The sequence below is a fragment of the Lithobates pipiens genome, unplaced genomic scaffold, assembly GCF_037356315.1.
Source record: "Lithobates pipiens isolate NorthernLeopardFrog02 unplaced genomic scaffold, aLitPip1_a1.2 Scaffold_23, whole genome shotgun sequence".
NCBI lineage: Eukaryota > Metazoa > Chordata > Amphibia > Anura > Ranidae > Lithobates > Lithobates pipiens.
Window position 1 is genome coordinate 227,638,262 of NW_027507785.1, and position 16,645 is coordinate 227,654,906.

Here is a 16,645-nt window from a genome sequence, read left to right on the forward strand (position 1 = left end):
CCTCCCCCCCCCCCCCCCCCCTCACATACCCTGCATTCCTCCTGAACAAACCTCTGCTTGTTGCTATAGTGTCTAAGATCAACAGTCATTAGGTGTGTGTGTGACCGCTTCACTATCGAGAGAATTATCAAATTAAATTCTATATCTGAAGAAAGTACTGTTTGCAGAAAATAACACTTCAGTAAAAGCCCTAAATGATTTAAAACGGCTTGATTAAATATATTTGATTATGATTAGCGTGTGTGTGTGTATATGCGATGATCAGCCATAACATTAAGGTCACTGACGGGCAGAGAGAATAACATTGCTTATCTTGTTACAATGGCATCAGAGTCGGTGGGATGCATTGGGGCAGCAGGTAAACATGTTTTCCCTGAAGTTTGTTGCAAGCAGTAAAATTAGCCATCACAGTTTGTTTATGGGGCTGTGTAGTCAGACCGCTCAGGGTGCCCATGCTGACCCATGTCAACAGTGGCTACAATGAACATGTGAGCATCAGAACTGGACCCATGGAACAATAGAAGGTGGCCTGGTCTGATGAATCATGTTTTTTTCTTTTACATCATGTGGTTGGCCGGATGCGTCTGCGACACTTACCTGGGGAAGAGATGGCACCAGGATGCAGCGAGGGATTAAGTCAAGCAGGCAAAAGGAGTGTAATGCTTTGGGCTATGTTCTGCTGGGAAACCTTGGTCCTGACATTCAGGTCAATGTTGACATGTACCACCTGGCTTAACATTGTTGCTGACCGAGCACACTGCATGGAAATGCTATTCCCTGATGGCCGTGACCATTTCAGCAGGATTGCTACACTGCAAAAAATGGTTCAAGGATGGTTTTGAGGAACACAACAATGAGTTTAAGGTGTTGGCCTCCGAATTCTCCAGATCTTAATCCAATTGAGCATCTTTGAGATGTGCTAGAAAAACATGTTCAATTCAAAGAGGCCCCCAACTCGCAACTTACAGTACTTAAAGGATCTGCTGCTGATGGCTCGGTGCCAGATACCACAATATAACTTTTAGATGTTTAGTGTAGTCGGCAAAAGGGGGACTTATTAGGTGGTTGGTCATCAAGTCGTGTGTGTGATAGATATATCTATATCATTTCTCAAGTAGAGGGTACAATTCATGATGTGGAAACTTGTTCTGGTTACATCTGTTAGAGAGGATATCCCCTCATTTTGGAGAAATTTCCTTTAACCACTTCAGTTCCGGACCAATAAACACCTTAAGGACCAGAGGTCTTTTTGCAATTTCGCACTGCGCTGCTTTAACTGGTAATTGCGCGGTCATGCAATATTGCACCCAAACGAAATTTGCGTCCTTTTCTTCCCACAAATAGAGCTTTCTTTTGATGGTATTTGATTGCCTCTGCGATTTTTTTTTTTTGCGATATAAATGAAAAAAGAGCGAAAATTTTGAAAAAAAAAGATATTTTCTTCTTTTTGTTATAAGAAAAATCGAATAAACTAAATTTTAGTCATACATTGAGGGCAAAATTTATTCAGCCACATGTCTTTAGTAAAAAAAATGTCAATAAGCGTATATTTTTTGGTTTGCGCAAAAGTTATAGCGTCTACAAACTAGAGTACATTTTCTGGAATTTACACAGCTTTTAATTTATGACTGCCGATCTCATTTCTTGAGGTGCTAAAATGGCAGGGCAGTACAAATCCCCCCCCAAATGACCCCATTTTGGAAAGTAGACACCCCAAGGAAATTGCTGATGGGTATGTTGAGCCCATTGAATATTTATTTTTTTTGTCCTAAGGGATTGAATAATGACAAAAAAAAAAAAAAAAATTTTTTTTTACAAAAAGTTGTCACTAAATGATATATTGCTCACACATGCCATGGTTATATGTGAAATGACACCCCAAAATACATTCTGCTGCTTCTCCCGAGTACGGGGATACCACATGTGTGGGACTTTTTGGGAGTCTAGTCGCGCACGGCACCCCGAAAACCAATCACCACCTTCAGGATTTCTAAGGGTGCAAATTTTTGATTTAACTCCTCACTACCTATCACAGTTTCGAAGGCCATAAAATGCCAAAATAGCACAAAACCCCCCCAAATGACCCCATTTTGGAAAGTAGACACCCCAAGCTATTTACTGAGAGGCATGTTGAGTCCATGGAATATTTTATATTTTGCCAAAAGTTGCGGGAATATTACAAACTTTTTTTTTTTTGCACAAAGTTGTCACTAAATGATATATTGCTCACACATGCTATGGGCAGAAGTCAAATTACACCCCAAAATAAATTCTGCTGCTTCTCCCGAGTACGGGGATACCACATGTGGGGGACTTTTTGGGAGCCTAGTTAACTAGCTACCTAGCGACACTAGCGACACTGATGCAGCGTTCAGAAAAATGATCGCTTAGTGACACTGGCAAAAGGGGGTGAAAGGGTTAACTAGCGGAAATCAGGGGGTTAAAACCATTATTGGGTAGTATATCGGGGTACCTAGCGCTATAAAAACCTGGCGGTGAACCTAAAAAAATAACTAGCTACCTAGCGACTGTAGCGACACTAATGCAGCGATCAGAAAAACGATCGCTTAGTGACACTGGCAAAAGGGGGTGAAAGGGTTAACTAGCGGCAATCAGGGGGTGGCAATCAGGGGGTTAAAAACATTATTGGGTAGTATATCGGGGTACCTAGCGATATAAAAACCTGGCGGTGAACCTAAAAAAATAACTAGCTACCTAGCGACACATGCAGCGATCAGAAAAATGATCGCTTAGTGACACTGGCAAAAGGGGGTGAAAGGGTTAACTAGCGGCAATCAGGGGGTTAAAAACATTATTGGGTAGTATATCGGGGTACCTAGCGCTATAAAAACCTGGCGGTGAACCTAAAAAAATAACTAGCTACCTAGCGACTGTAGCGACACTAATGCAGCGATCAGAAAAACGATCGCTTAGTGACACTGGCAAAAGGGGGTGAAAGGGTTAACTAGCGGCAATCAGGGGGTTAAAAACATTATTGGGTAGTATATCGGGGTACCTAGCGATATAAAAACCTGGCGGTGAACCTAAAAAAATAACTAGCTACCTAGCGACACTAGCGACACATGCAGCGATCAGAAAAATGATCGCTTAGTGACACTGGCAAAAGGGGGTGAAAGGGTTAACTCTAGGGGCAATCAGGGGGTTAAATCTTTATTGGGGGGTGATAGGGGGCTACCCTGGACCTAACACTAACTGTCCTGACAGTTTTTACTGTCACAACTGACACTGAATGCATTGATCAGTAAAGAAATGATCAATGCAATCAGTGACACTGTGACTGGGGGGGGAGGGGGGGCGGGGGGGGGATCGGGGGGCGATCGGGGGGGGGGATCGGGGGGGGTTTGTGTGCCTGTGTGTACCTACATGTCAGTGTAGTGTTCGTGCAGACTTACTTTTAGTCTTCTCCTCGTAGTCCGGTCAAAAAGACCGCCCCGAGGAGAATGACATCACTTCCTCCTTCCTGTGTAAACAATACACAGGGGAGGAAGCTTCTCATTGGCCAGGAGCGATCCAGAGGGGGTGGCCGAAAACGAACGGCCATCCCCTCATCACGGAGCGCTCCTGGACCGAATCGGACCGCCGTAACCAGCGGGAGGGGGTCCGATGGGACCCCCCACCCGCTGGAAGGCAATCACGTAGATGTACGTGATTCTGCCTGCCTGTGCCATTGTGCTGACGTACAATGGCAATACGGCGGTCCTGAAGTGGTTAATTTCTTGTCTCGAGGACAAGTGTTCCCAAAGCGATACTACTGCTAACAGTAAGTTCTGCCAATTCAGAAAGTAGGTATGACCAGGCGCTGATTGACGAGCTGCAGGTCTGTGACAATCTGTTAGGCCCCATACACACTATTATATTTTCTGCAGATTTTTGCCTTCAGTTTTACCAAAACCATGTAGTGAAAGGGCCTACCTGATTGCATATATAAACTTCTAAGGTTTGACCTCCTATATTATATGGTTTTGTAAATCTAAAGACCAAAATCTGCAGAAAATCGAATGGTGTGTTAAGTTAAGTCACGCCCCCTAAAACTTTTTTTTCATCCTTCTGTAGTGCAAGCAGGCACAGCCTACGTGAGTGGCAACTCTGCTCCAAATTCAGGGGCAGTGCAGCATCATTGCCCGACATCTCAAGGAACTGTATTAGTTGGACAGTCTGGATTTGGAGTTAGTTTTGTACTATGAGACTTAATATCTAATATATTTCCTATATTTGTACGTTCCATGCCAGTGTTAGGTATTTTGTCTCGCTTTACATGTGCCCCTTGTTGGGTTTATGTTTTTATCATGATTATATATTATTAATTGTAATAAACCTTTAGATTTTATATTGTCTCTGCCTCATGTTGTGCCTGTTAAGTCAGCCTCTTTTTCCTGTATTAATTGGACTTCACTGGCAGGATCAACATGTGTGGTTGTTTTTTTTTTTTTTTTTTTTTTTTGTATTTAATTTTTTATTTTTTATGAAATTTTGAAGGGGGAATGAGCAAAAACGAAGTATAGAGGCAGTTTTTATTAAATGGCTATTTTTATAACGTTAGGTCATAGTTTTACTTTAACCACTTCCGGACCGCCGCACGATGATATACGTCCTCACTTTGAAGAGGGATATCGTTGTTATGGCAGCAGTTAGTTGCCAAAAACCCGGTATCCTCTTTTTCGGCCGGTGGGCCGGTTTCTGATAATAGCGGTCTCTGCGGCGGATTGGACATAAGATCAGTTTTATCGGTGGAGGGAGCCCTCCTGCCGCACTCCGGTGACCTCCGCTGCTTACTGGAGCCATCAGCAGTGGCGGAGGCGATTGGTTCTTCACTCTTGCTGGGCATGGAAACGAGTGAGGGGGAAGATGGTCCCCACCCGTCTCCATAACAATGCAGGGCGGAAGCGACGTCAAAATGTCACTTCCGCCCATGGCTCTCAAAGGGCCATTTTTATTTATTTATTTTGTAATTTGAATTTTTTTTATTACATTTAAGTGTAAGTTATGAGATCTGAGGTCTTTTTGACCCTAGATCTCTTATGTAAGAGGTCCTGTCTTTCTATTACAAGGGATGTTTACATTCCTTGTAATAGGAATAAAACAGTATAAAGATTAAACATTTTTTTCCTTATTTTACCTTTTTAACGCGCCCTGTCCCGCCAAGCTCGTGTGCAGAAGCGAATGCATATGTGACTAACGCTCGCATATGAAAACTGTGTTCAAACCACACATGTGAGGTATCTCTGCTATTGGTAGAGTGAGAGCAATAATTCTAGCCCTAGACCTCCTCTGTAACTTAACACATGCAACCTGTAGAATTTTCTTAAACACTTAGGGAGATTTTTAAGGGTAAAAGTTTGTCGCCATTCCTCGAGTGGGCTCAATTTTGAAGTGTGACGTGTTGGATCTCAATTTACTGCGCATTACATTATCTTTTACAATATAAAAACAATTGGGCTAACTGTACTGTTGTAGTATTTTTTCCAAAAGTGCGCTTGTAAGACCACTGCGCAAATACGGTGTGACAAAGTATTGCAACGACCGCCATTTTATTCTCTAGGGTGTTAGAACCCCCAAACGTTATACATTTTTTTTTTCTACATTTTCTAGCAAAAAAAAAAAGTTTTTAACTTGTAAACACATCTCAAAAAGAGTCTCGGTCCTTAAGTGGTTAATATAATAGCTAGTGTTGACTTTTTATTGGCAAAGTGCCTGAATACTGTTTTGTTGACTTATAACACAATAAATATTTTGGTCTATGAAATGACCTAGGATTTGTTTTACTTGTATTGAAAGTATTTGTTTAAACAGTTCAGTGGATAGAAAATAATTGTGATTGTTGCCCTTGTGCACAGCTGGTGGCCAAGTTGTACTTGTCACCAGCAACCTGTAGTCTCTACTTTCCCTGTCAATATCCGTATATGTCCACACATTGGATCATCTACTGTAGTATCACATTCTATAGATATTAGGTTTTGGCGCTGAAACTGATTAAATCGCCTGTGCAAAATAATGAAAAACCTGAGGACTAGCGTTGAGAAATGCTGATCTAAACCATACCATTTATAGCTCTGGGGTTTAGGTTTAGGGTCGTTGTCCTGATGGAAGGTGAACCTCCGCCCCAGTCTCAAGTCTTTTGCAGGCTCTTAACAGGTTCTCCCCTACACTTTTTCTGCATTTGGCTGGTCCTATCAACTTTGACCAGGTTCCCCCCTGCTGAAGAAAATCATCCCCACAACATGATGCTGCCGCAACCATGTTTCACGGTGGGGATGGTGTGTTCAAGGAGATGTGTAGTTTTTGTTTTCTACCACACATCGCATTTTGCTTTTTAGGGCAAAGTTAAATTTTGGTCTCATCTGACCAGAGCACCTTCTTCTACGTGTCCTCCACATGGCTTCTCACAAACGGGACTTCTTATGGCTTTTTCAACAATGGAATTCTTCTTGCCATTTTTCCCATAAAGGCCAGATTTGGCCTTTATAATAGTTATCCAGTGGTCAGATTCTCCCACCTGACTTGTGGATCTCTGTGGCTCTTCCAGAGTTACCATAGACTTATTGGCTGCTTCTCTGATAAATGCTCTCCTTACCCGGCCTGTCGGTTTAGGTTAACGGTCATGTCTTGGTAGGTTTGCAGTTGTGCCATACTTTCCATTTTTGGATGATGGATTTAACGGTGCTCTGGGAGATGTTCAAAGCTTGTAAATTTTTTTTATTTTTTTTTCATAACCTAATCCTGGTTTAAACTTCACCACAACTTTACCCCTGACCTGTCTGGTGTGTTCCTTGACCTTCATAATGCTTTTTGTTTAAAGAGGAAGTAAACTCTACTACAGAATTTTACCTGTAGGTAAGCCTATAATAAGGCTTACCTATAGGTAGTGTAAATATCTCCTAAACAAGTAAAGGAGATAATTACTGTATATGCAGCTGGTGAAACCACTTGTACATGCACTCTGAAGGAACGATGGCCTGCGATGTTTCTTCTGAGCCTTATGCTGCAGCCAGCTGCTCCCGTGCACACGGGATTGGCGGCATCGTGGCTCCGGCCACTCGCAGCGAAGCACCCCGCAAACTGTGGGTAAGATGTCATTCGTCTGTGCACCGCTAGAGGGCATTGTTCCAAGGTAAGCATTTCACAATGGTCTAGTACAGTGATGGCGAACCTTGGCACCCCAGATGTTTTGGAACTACATTTCCCATGATGCTTCACTACACTGCCGAGTGCCCGAGCATCATGGGAAATGTAGTTCCAAAACATCTGGGGTGCCAAGGTTCGCCATCACTGGTCTAGTAGCTAGTATGCAATGCATACTAGCTCATTATGCCTTTTGTCTTACAGGTGTTTGTTTTTTTTTTTTTTTTTTTTTTTTTTTTTTACAACCTTTCACCAAGGTTCTCTAACAAACCTTTGAGGACTTCACAGGACAGCTGTATTTATACTGAGATTAAATTATACACAAGTGGACTCTATTTACGAATTGACTCCTGAAGGCAGTTGGTTTCACTAGATTTTAGTTAAGGGGTATTAGAGTAAGGGGGGCTGAATACAAATGCACGCCACACTTTTTTCAAATTTTTTTACAAATAAAATATCTTAAAACTATAATTTTCCTTCCACTTCACAATTATGTGCCACTTTGTGTTGATCTAATCCCATTAAAATACATCTACGTTTTTGGTTGTAACATGACAAAATGTGGAAAATTTCAAGGGGTATGAATTTGTCAAGGCACTGTATGTACACAATCCAAGCTCTACAGACTTCAATAAAGGTCTGTTAGTACCTTGTTAACGTTGACCTAGTTCTGATAGGTCAGGAATTAGGGGCACCTGACCGTCAAAAAATAAATACAACTGGTGGGGGGTGGGGTGGGGTTGTGGTGGGGTGTGTCACTCAAAACAGTTGTCATCTACAGAACGCCTTGCATTTTTCACAAGGAATGAAAGGTGTTCTCTGTTGAGAAGGTGGACCTTGTGATGTCGCCACTCTTCCTCTCCACTCATTGAGAAAAAATGTGAATGATGCCAGGGCTGGGTAAGTGACCCTATGCATTCACTATGCAACAGGGCAGTTATTCAGCATGGGACTTGGAAGACGTCAAAGATCACTGTAGTAGCACTGACCTACGTCGGTGATTCTCCACTTCCACAGAGTCTCACAGATAAAGCATATGCATACTTACATTGGTCAAAGCTGGAACAATAGAACTATGCAGAAAAAAATCAAACTTTGATTTCAGTTTTAACATTAATATGATCTGTGGAGCTTTGTTATTGAATACTGTTGCATATAGTTGGGTGCCAGAATGTCATCAGCTTAGAGTCCAACCACTGGCAAGGTAGCAACTGACTAACAGATGACCTTTTTTACCGTTTGACTCTCAAGCTCAAGTCAGAAAATAAATTGAGTGTCCACTGATTTGGACAAGGTGGAGAGGGTGACATCCCCACCCAATCTCTTGACTCTGTCCAGAGAACCTTTTTGCATTCATTCACAAAAAAATGCAAATCATTGCCTGAATGGTGACCGTGCTGAGTGGCTCAACCTGTTTAGAATGAAGCAAGCAGACTTTTCGGCCTGGGACCCAGAAGCCAGTGGAGATCACTGGAGTAAGTGGTTACAGGTATCAGTCAGGTATGTGTACATGGCTACTTTGGGTCAGTCAAGGCTCAATCCTTTTTATAATAATAATAAAAATTAAAAAAACACGACATAAATGAGGGATAAACATTTGGTGACAGCCTCATAATGAAAAGATTTCTCCTCTCTACTCATGTAGCACCAAACACTGAAATGAGGAAGAGCAATGTGCAACTGGCTGCAATTTTGCAGAGCAGAGGTCATCCATGGAAGAAGTTTGGCAGATCATGTTGAATTATTATTTTTTTTTTTTTTTTGTGTCCAAATCATTTAGTTTTTTAAATTGTATTGGGCTTTTCTTTTATTTACTTTTATTTCATTTTTTTAGGCGTAATTTTTCTGATCACCATTGTTTGTGTGTAAATTGCAGGTATAAATGTGCTTACCGCTTCCTTGTGGGCCGTTTCTAACAATGCTGTTTTTTTTATAGTGTAAAGTAGCTGATTTTGTGATCCCTGTGTGAATGTTATTTTTTTTTTTTTTTTTTCTGGACAATATTTGGAGATAAAATAACCTGTATTATATTAGCATGGGCACATAAAAGAAATGGCTGGTCTAGCACTTTTTTTTTTGAAACAACGTTATTGTAAAGAATCCGCTTTTAAATGACAACCGTAAACATTAGCTTTTGAGTTAACTGTTGCCAGATCATACTGGAACACTTCATGAAAAAAATAACTTTATGATTGCCGAATAAAACTGCTGTTTTTGTGTTCAAATGAATATCTTTCAAAAATCACCTTTATGGTATGATAGTGCTTATTTTGGCATTTGTGCCAACTGCTTCCTCCTGGACCCTAGACAGAATATAATAAAAATTGTATTTATTTCCACTTGGAACAGCGCCTACTTTATATTTGTTACTTGTCCCCATTCACATAGCATTACAAAAAAAAATGCAGCTTCCTTTTTTTATATAACTCCAGCATTAAAAAAATAATGCTTGGTTCTCTCTGTTTAGTAAAGCAGAACTTCAATCATTTTTCAGACTTTCCATCTATTAAATCCGCTGCATCTTGTTTTAACTTTGGATGGTAAAACATTTTTTTTCCTCCAGTAAATACCTTATATTCCCCTCCATCCTGTTTCTTGTCGTTTGGTAAAAAGCCTAGGCTTATGACCTCATGCACAGCGCTCTCACTCTGGTGAGTTTGCCAGGAAGGGAGATAATAGATTCTACTACTCCTGAGTACGGCGATAACACACATGTGAGACTTTTGCATAGCATGGCTGCATAGAGAGGCCCAACATGCAGGGAGCGCCGTCAGGTGTTCTAGGGGCATAAGTTTCAAATCTAATTTGACTACCTGTTACACTTTTTGTGAGGCATTGTTGTGGCATGAATGAGCATGGCTGTGTATGGATGGAATGACTGAGCAAGAATGAGTAGGGCTGAGTACGGTCAGCTACGGCTAATTATGGATGGGGTGGATGGGATGGCTGAGGATGGATGGATGAGTATTGCTATGGATGGGTGAGCCTGGATGGATGGATAGCTATGCTGAATATGGATGGCTATGCTGAGTGAGTATGGCGAGCATGGATGGCTGGAATGGGCGCTACACATCCAGCCCACCGTGCTTCTGCCACCAATCTCTCCCCTCTCCGCTCACACTGTACTGATCGGTGGAGAGAGAGGAACTGGACGTGATGCCGGTTTGTTTACAAGTGATCGCTCCATCATTTGACGGAGCGATCACGTGCGAAATGGACGTTATCAGACTAGAGGCGTGCGAGAGTGGGATTCTGGGAGGTCGGCAAGCGGTTAAAACAAAACTTAATTTTTTCTTTTTTTTAACTGCGGGAACACATTTAGGTGATCAAATACCACCAAAAGAAAGTTCTATTTGTGAGGAAAAAAGAACATCCATATTTGGGTACAATGTCGCAAGACCATGCAATTCTCCGCTAAAGTGCCGCAGTGCAGAATTGCAAAAAATGCTCTGGTCAGGAAAGGGGGCTGAAGCGATTAATGTCTAAACCGCAAGCAAAGCAATTATCAGTTAAAGTTTCACAGTGACTTATTGCAAAAAATGGCCTGTTCATTAGGTGGCAAATCCTTCTGGGGCTGAAGTGGTTAAACAATTTCCCTGCAACTGCTATTCTATTGGCAAATTTGGTTTCTCCCCCCACTTTCAGTCCCAGAGATGGCAGTGTTTAGGACAGTGTGTCTCCCCAATAGAGACAACTCCTCCCACTCTATCCAAACCAGAAATGAACGTTTTGGCTTTAGATACTTTAAATTGACCATAGGAATGGAATATTGATCAAACCTCCTTTATTTATTTATTTATTTATTTATTTATTTTTTTTATATCTTTTTCTAAAACTTTGACATAATGACTATATTTTCTGCTAGATAAGCCAGTGCCACAAACTGGCCTGTGTCCTCATTCCCCAACTTCTCCGTTTGGCTACTACTGAATGATTGTAGCGTCATTGCTGGTCTTCCTCTGTAAATGTATTTGTCTGTCCTGCTTGAATCATACTTTGAGCTACTGACATGGAACCACATTCCGTTGGTGAAGTGTACTGGGTCAATTAAGTTACTGAAGCCATTGGATCAGCATAGAGGTCAGACAAAGCGGCATTCTTAACCACTTAAGCCCGAACCAATTGTCACCCTAAGGACCAGAGGTCTTTTTACAATTTCGAACTGCTTTAACTGGTAATTGCGCGGTCATGCAATGTTGTACCCAGGCGATATTTGCGTCCTTTTCTTCCCACAAATAGAGCTTTCTTTTGATGGTATTTGATTGCCTATTTATTTTTTACGATATAAAAGGAAAAAAGAAAAAGATATTTTCTACTTTTTGTTATAAGAAAAATCGAATAAACAAAATTTTAGTCATACATTTAGGCCAAAATATATTCAGCCACATGTCTTCAGTAAAAAAAAATGTCAATAAGCGTATATTTATTGGTTTGCGCAAAAGTTATAGTGTCTACAAACAAGAGTACATTTTCTGGAATTTACACAGCTTTTAATTTGACTGCCTATCTCATTTCTTGAGGTGCTAAAATGGCAGGGCAGTACAAACCCCCCCCCCCAAATTACCCCATTTTGGAAACTAGACACCCCAAGGAAATTGCTGAGGGGCATGTTGAGCCCATAGAATTATTTTTTTTGTTTTGTCCCAAGTGCTTGAATAATGACACAAAGAAGAAAAAAGTTTACAAAAAGTTGTCACTAAATGATATATTGCTCACACATGCCATAGTTATATGTGGAATTGCACCCCAAAATATATTCTGCTGCTTCTCCTGAGTACGGACCGCCGCAGCCAGCGGGAGGGGGTCCGATTGTACATGTACGTGCTTGTGCCTGTCGGTGCCGTTGTGCCGACGTACATTGACATGCGGCGGTCCTTAAGTGGTTAGGAGAGATTCCTTTAAACCTTTATACTATATCAGCTGGTGTGTACATGCTTATGAACCAGTGGAACAGCCAGTTAGCCATGCCAACTATGTTATTGTCTTGCACCTGTTGATGGAACATGCAGCAAAAAAAGGCAAATTTGGGCCATCTTCACAATCCGTCACAAGTCACATTTCACTGGTGATATGACTTATTGGACTTTGAACGTAATCATTGTTATTCACTGATGTTTGTGTCCCTGTTTATGCAGTAAGTGCTAAGCTAATACAGTATCCTCCATTGTGATTTGAACTCGTTGGTATTCACTTGTCTTGACCTTTTTAGTGATTGTTTCTGTTGGATATACAGTATGTATACTGTACGCGGTCATGCAGGAATTCAACATTTAAAATTGTTAACATTTCAAGGGTTGTCTAGCTGCTGCATTAATTACAAATACATTGCATGTGTCTGTAATTTCCAACTCCCAAACCATCAGAGGTCAAAGGCTGTCTCCTTACCCTCAGGCCTCTAACTTTTTCCCTGTGCCGTTAACTACCAAGAAATGCCTTTCGTCCAGTGTTTGAGATTCCATTTGTTCATATTTTTCTTGCAATAAAAATCCTGTTGCTTGAAACAGTAAATGAAACAAAACAGTACAGTAGTCTGTATAAGAAAAACAAATAATTTTACTCTGTAGTTTAGTCACATATATAGTATGTATGTATGTGTGTGTGTATATGTGTATGTGTGTGTGTGTGTGTGTGTGTGTGTGTGTGTATATATATATATATATATATATATATATATATATATATATATATATATATATATATATATATATATATATATATATATATATAGTGTGTGTATGTGTGTGTATGTGTGTGTGTGTGTGTGTGTATATATATATATATATATAATTTTTTTTTTTATTCAGTTATTTTCTTTCTCCATAGAACTATTATGCAATTGTGTGATGCTTGGGATGCTGTTTGTAAATGTCTTGCCTGCTTTACTTGATGATATTATACAGGATTTATAAAGTGCCAACAGTTTGCGCAGCTCTTTAAAATATAAAGGGAGACAATACAGCAACAATACATTTCAATACAAGAGGGTTATGAAGGCCCTGCTCTTACAAGCTTACAATCTAACATATAGACCCATGTTCACTTACCTCTGTTAAAAAATCAAAAAAACTAATTTTAAAATGGGTCTTCACTGCATCTGAGCACCACAAACCAAAACACTATAATAGACTGTTAAAATTCAGAGCAATCGACCTCCATCCACCCATGTCTCTGCTTTTTGTTGAGAAATCACTTTGAAAAATGCCCCCCCCCTAGAATTTCTGGCCATTGCCATCTTGAGTAAGGGCAAATGATATATGTAACATTTACTTCCTGTTATCTATCTGCCCTTAGCTCAAGCATGCATGCAGGAGCATATACAGAGCTGAGGAAACCCCTCCTCCACTCCTGAAGACTCCTGGGATGTATGACATTTGCCTAGGTAAGAAATCAGAAAGTAACGGAAGAAATGTAAAAAAAAAAATAATTAAAACAAGTAAATCTAATATACCTTACTATTTATTTAGTAATGCTAGCCTAGCAGCATAAGGGTTAAAAATGTTGATGGGGAGAGTGAAGTTACACTTTAAATACCTTTTAAAAAAAACAATCATCGCAGTCATGTTACCGCGCCATTACATTTTTTTTTTTTTCTTTCATCTTTTCTTTTGGTGGTGGGTGGTGGCAGTGGCCATATCAATCAATGTCTATGAGCTATACTAGGTTAGCATCAGTAACACCCATTATTGGCATTTCTCATGTAATTACGTCACCTCTGTAGTCTGTGGAACTACAGGGGTGGGGAAGGGGTTATGAATCCAGCAGCCAGGGCAGGAACCTGAACCCATAACAAGGTGAAAACCTCTGAGGATCGCTGCATACGTGCAAAGAGACAAAAATGTTTAGAAAATAAAGAACGCTATCAGGACTCGCTCTACCAGAGAAGATGAGTATCAAAAAATTGGAGTTTAGCTTTAGACTCCGTTCACACAAATGCAAATTGAAAAACCTTTTTGAACCGCATCCAATTCGCATGACGTGAATCGTACTGGCTTTCAATGGAGCCAGTTCAAACATGTCCTGGGGCGACCAGAGTCAGTTTCTGAGAAGGGTCCTGTGCGATTTTGGGTCCTTTTTTTTTTTTTTTTTTTTTTTTTTTTTTTTTAGGTGCGTATTCAAGTAAAGATTCACACAGTAACCGGTGAACAAAACCTCACCGGACTCTGGACCGCAAACCGCAGCCGGACATGTGTGAACCCAGCCTTAAGGAGTAATTCCAGGCAAATTAAAAGTTTTTTTTATTTTTAAATCCAATAGTTGAAAGTAAATCTGCTTTGATATCCCACTTGTAACCCCCTCTATGGAAGAAGACTAATAGAAGGATGGACAGTACTCTGAGCCAGTTGGGCTCTATGTGTGCATGCACGAACAGGGTGCATAATGAGGGAAGCGGAGACCAGAGGGATGACCTTATCAACGTTGTGGTGTTCTTTTATTGTCCAGTCAGCAGCCACTAAAATTGTTGGGACAAGGGTGTCTGCAGAAGTTGCTGAGTGCCCTTAAAGTGGCATGGGCATTCAAGAATAACTGTAGGCACCTTGGAGCAATCTATCCTCAAATCCTCACAGCAGAAGAAGCTATTCAAATAGTGTTTTCAGCAGCTCGACTCCCTCTCCCAGTAAAAACGTCCTAACCAAAGAACTCCTTCCCTTGCGGTTATTTACTTTGGCATTTCCCTTTGTGCATATGGCAAGTGGCCAATTTGCCCGTGGCTCCCTGTTTCCAGCTGGGGTGCTTTGCTCATGGACTGTATATGATGACCACTCTTTTCTTCAATCGTAGCTGTTTGAGGCTGAGTGCATAATGTGCCAAGAAAGTCAACAGCAACTAATACATAGACCCAGTTATCAGTAGGGAAATTCTGAAATGCTAATTGCCTTGTGTATTGGTACCCTGAGCGCCACATAAATATTTCAGAAGCTAATCTGTGAATTTGGGTCCTGCTTATCAAAAGGTTATTGAAATGGAAATACAAATAACTTTCTGGGGATTTATCTTGAGCCACTTTCTAAAGTAAACATGGAGCTCTAATTATAGCCAGGGCCTTCCTAGCTCCTTCCATGTCTTTAGGTGGCCATGCTGGTCTAATTATTCTAAGCCTGTGGGCTTTCTCCAGGTGGTAAATTACAAAGGCTGAGCTTATCCTTGTCTCTTAAAGCAACTGCTTTCTGGGGATGTCATTTTAACAAAAGGTCACCATGATATTATTGGCAATTTTAAACATAATAGTCATGTTATGAAGTAGACATTATTATTTTTTCTTTTTTTTCTTTCATGTGACATTGGGCAGAAATCAGAAAATGCATGTTTAAAGCTTTGCAGTGTCACATAAATGACATAAGTTTCCATAGGTCATTATACTGTCATCAGGCTCCCACAACAGGGTGTCTTAATTACCACAGATCTCTCGCACCGACCACCTGTGGATTAGACGTTTGTTGTTCTTGCTTTGTGCTGTAGTGTGTGGGGTCAGCAGTGGCATCACCTAGGGCGGTCATTAGTCCCACCTCTTCTCTAGGGAAACACAATCTGCAAACAGCCCGAAGCAGCAGACTTTGTTCAGTAAACCAAAAGCCAGGAGCTGTTAATTGTAGAGAACTTCAATCGCCGAGTCAAGAGGGTTATTTTTCCCCTGCTGGATTATTTCTCTATTTTACATTTTTTTTTTTTTTTTTTTTTTTTTCAGGGTCATTCCTTTTTAACTGGAATATTTTTTTTTTTATTTTTTTTTTATCTTTAATGCATTCTATGCATTAAGTTAAGGCCAGCCTTACATGGAGAAAATTGGGTTGCAGGAAAGAAATTTTCTCGATTCCACCATCAACATAAACAGTGTTGATGCAAGAATCCCCCCGCGCTGGGAGAAGACAGTGATTATCCATAGTGTCTATAGCAGCCGCTTGCAATAACCATAAGCTAATCCGGCAGGCTGGTTGTATCCAAATTGATCGATCAACTTTGTACATTCGGCCTACCCATTAATGGTTCGAATCTGGGCCAGTTCCTGAACCGGTATGGCCTGCCTAATAAACCTTGTGCAAGTAGCACCCCTCCATAAGCCATTCAGTCACAGCCAGTGAGGAAGGGGGCAGAGTGGGATCAAGAGTGCGGCCGGGTTCACAGTGGTACCACATGACTGTTGTAAGACTGTCATCCTACTTTGCCCTGTGACATCGGTCCTACATCCATACGACTTGAATGAACAAGATAAGATTTTGCTCAGACTTTGAGATGGTCCAACTTGTCCTTTGACCAATCAAAACAATCCCAGTGTGACAAATTCCTTTACTGCCCCTGTAATCCCCATGTCAGGTGCCACAAGTCAGGTGGTTAAGACAAGGATCAGACTTTGATCCCACTTCCATATTCAATGGGCTAAAGTAGGACCAAAGTAGTGCAGGAACCTTTTTGAGGCTGGCTTCACACTTGTACGACAAACGCACCGACATATGGAGGTCATATCGCATGACTTATGAAAATCAATAAAAGAATGTAGGAAACAGGACTT

General features: G+C 40.8%; 1 protein-coding gene across 3 annotated transcripts in view; it reads left to right on the plus strand.

The window, feature by feature from the left end:
* ARHGAP29 (Rho GTPase activating protein 29) overlaps window positions 1-16,645 on the plus strand; it is a 216,350-nt gene that overhangs the window by 48,445 nt on the left and 151,260 nt on the right. The window contains exon 1 of one of the 3 annotated variants that reach the window (XM_077452884.1): window positions 13,486-13,519. The exons of the other annotated variants lie outside the window; for them this stretch is intronic. Within the exon in view, the coding sequence (XP_077309010.1) occupies window positions 13,501-13,519 (19 nt within the window). The 5' untranslated portion in view covers window positions 13,486-13,500. Of the gene's footprint in view, window positions 1-13,485; window positions 13,520-16,645 lie in introns of those variants that run through there. 3 annotated transcript variants of the gene reach the window in all.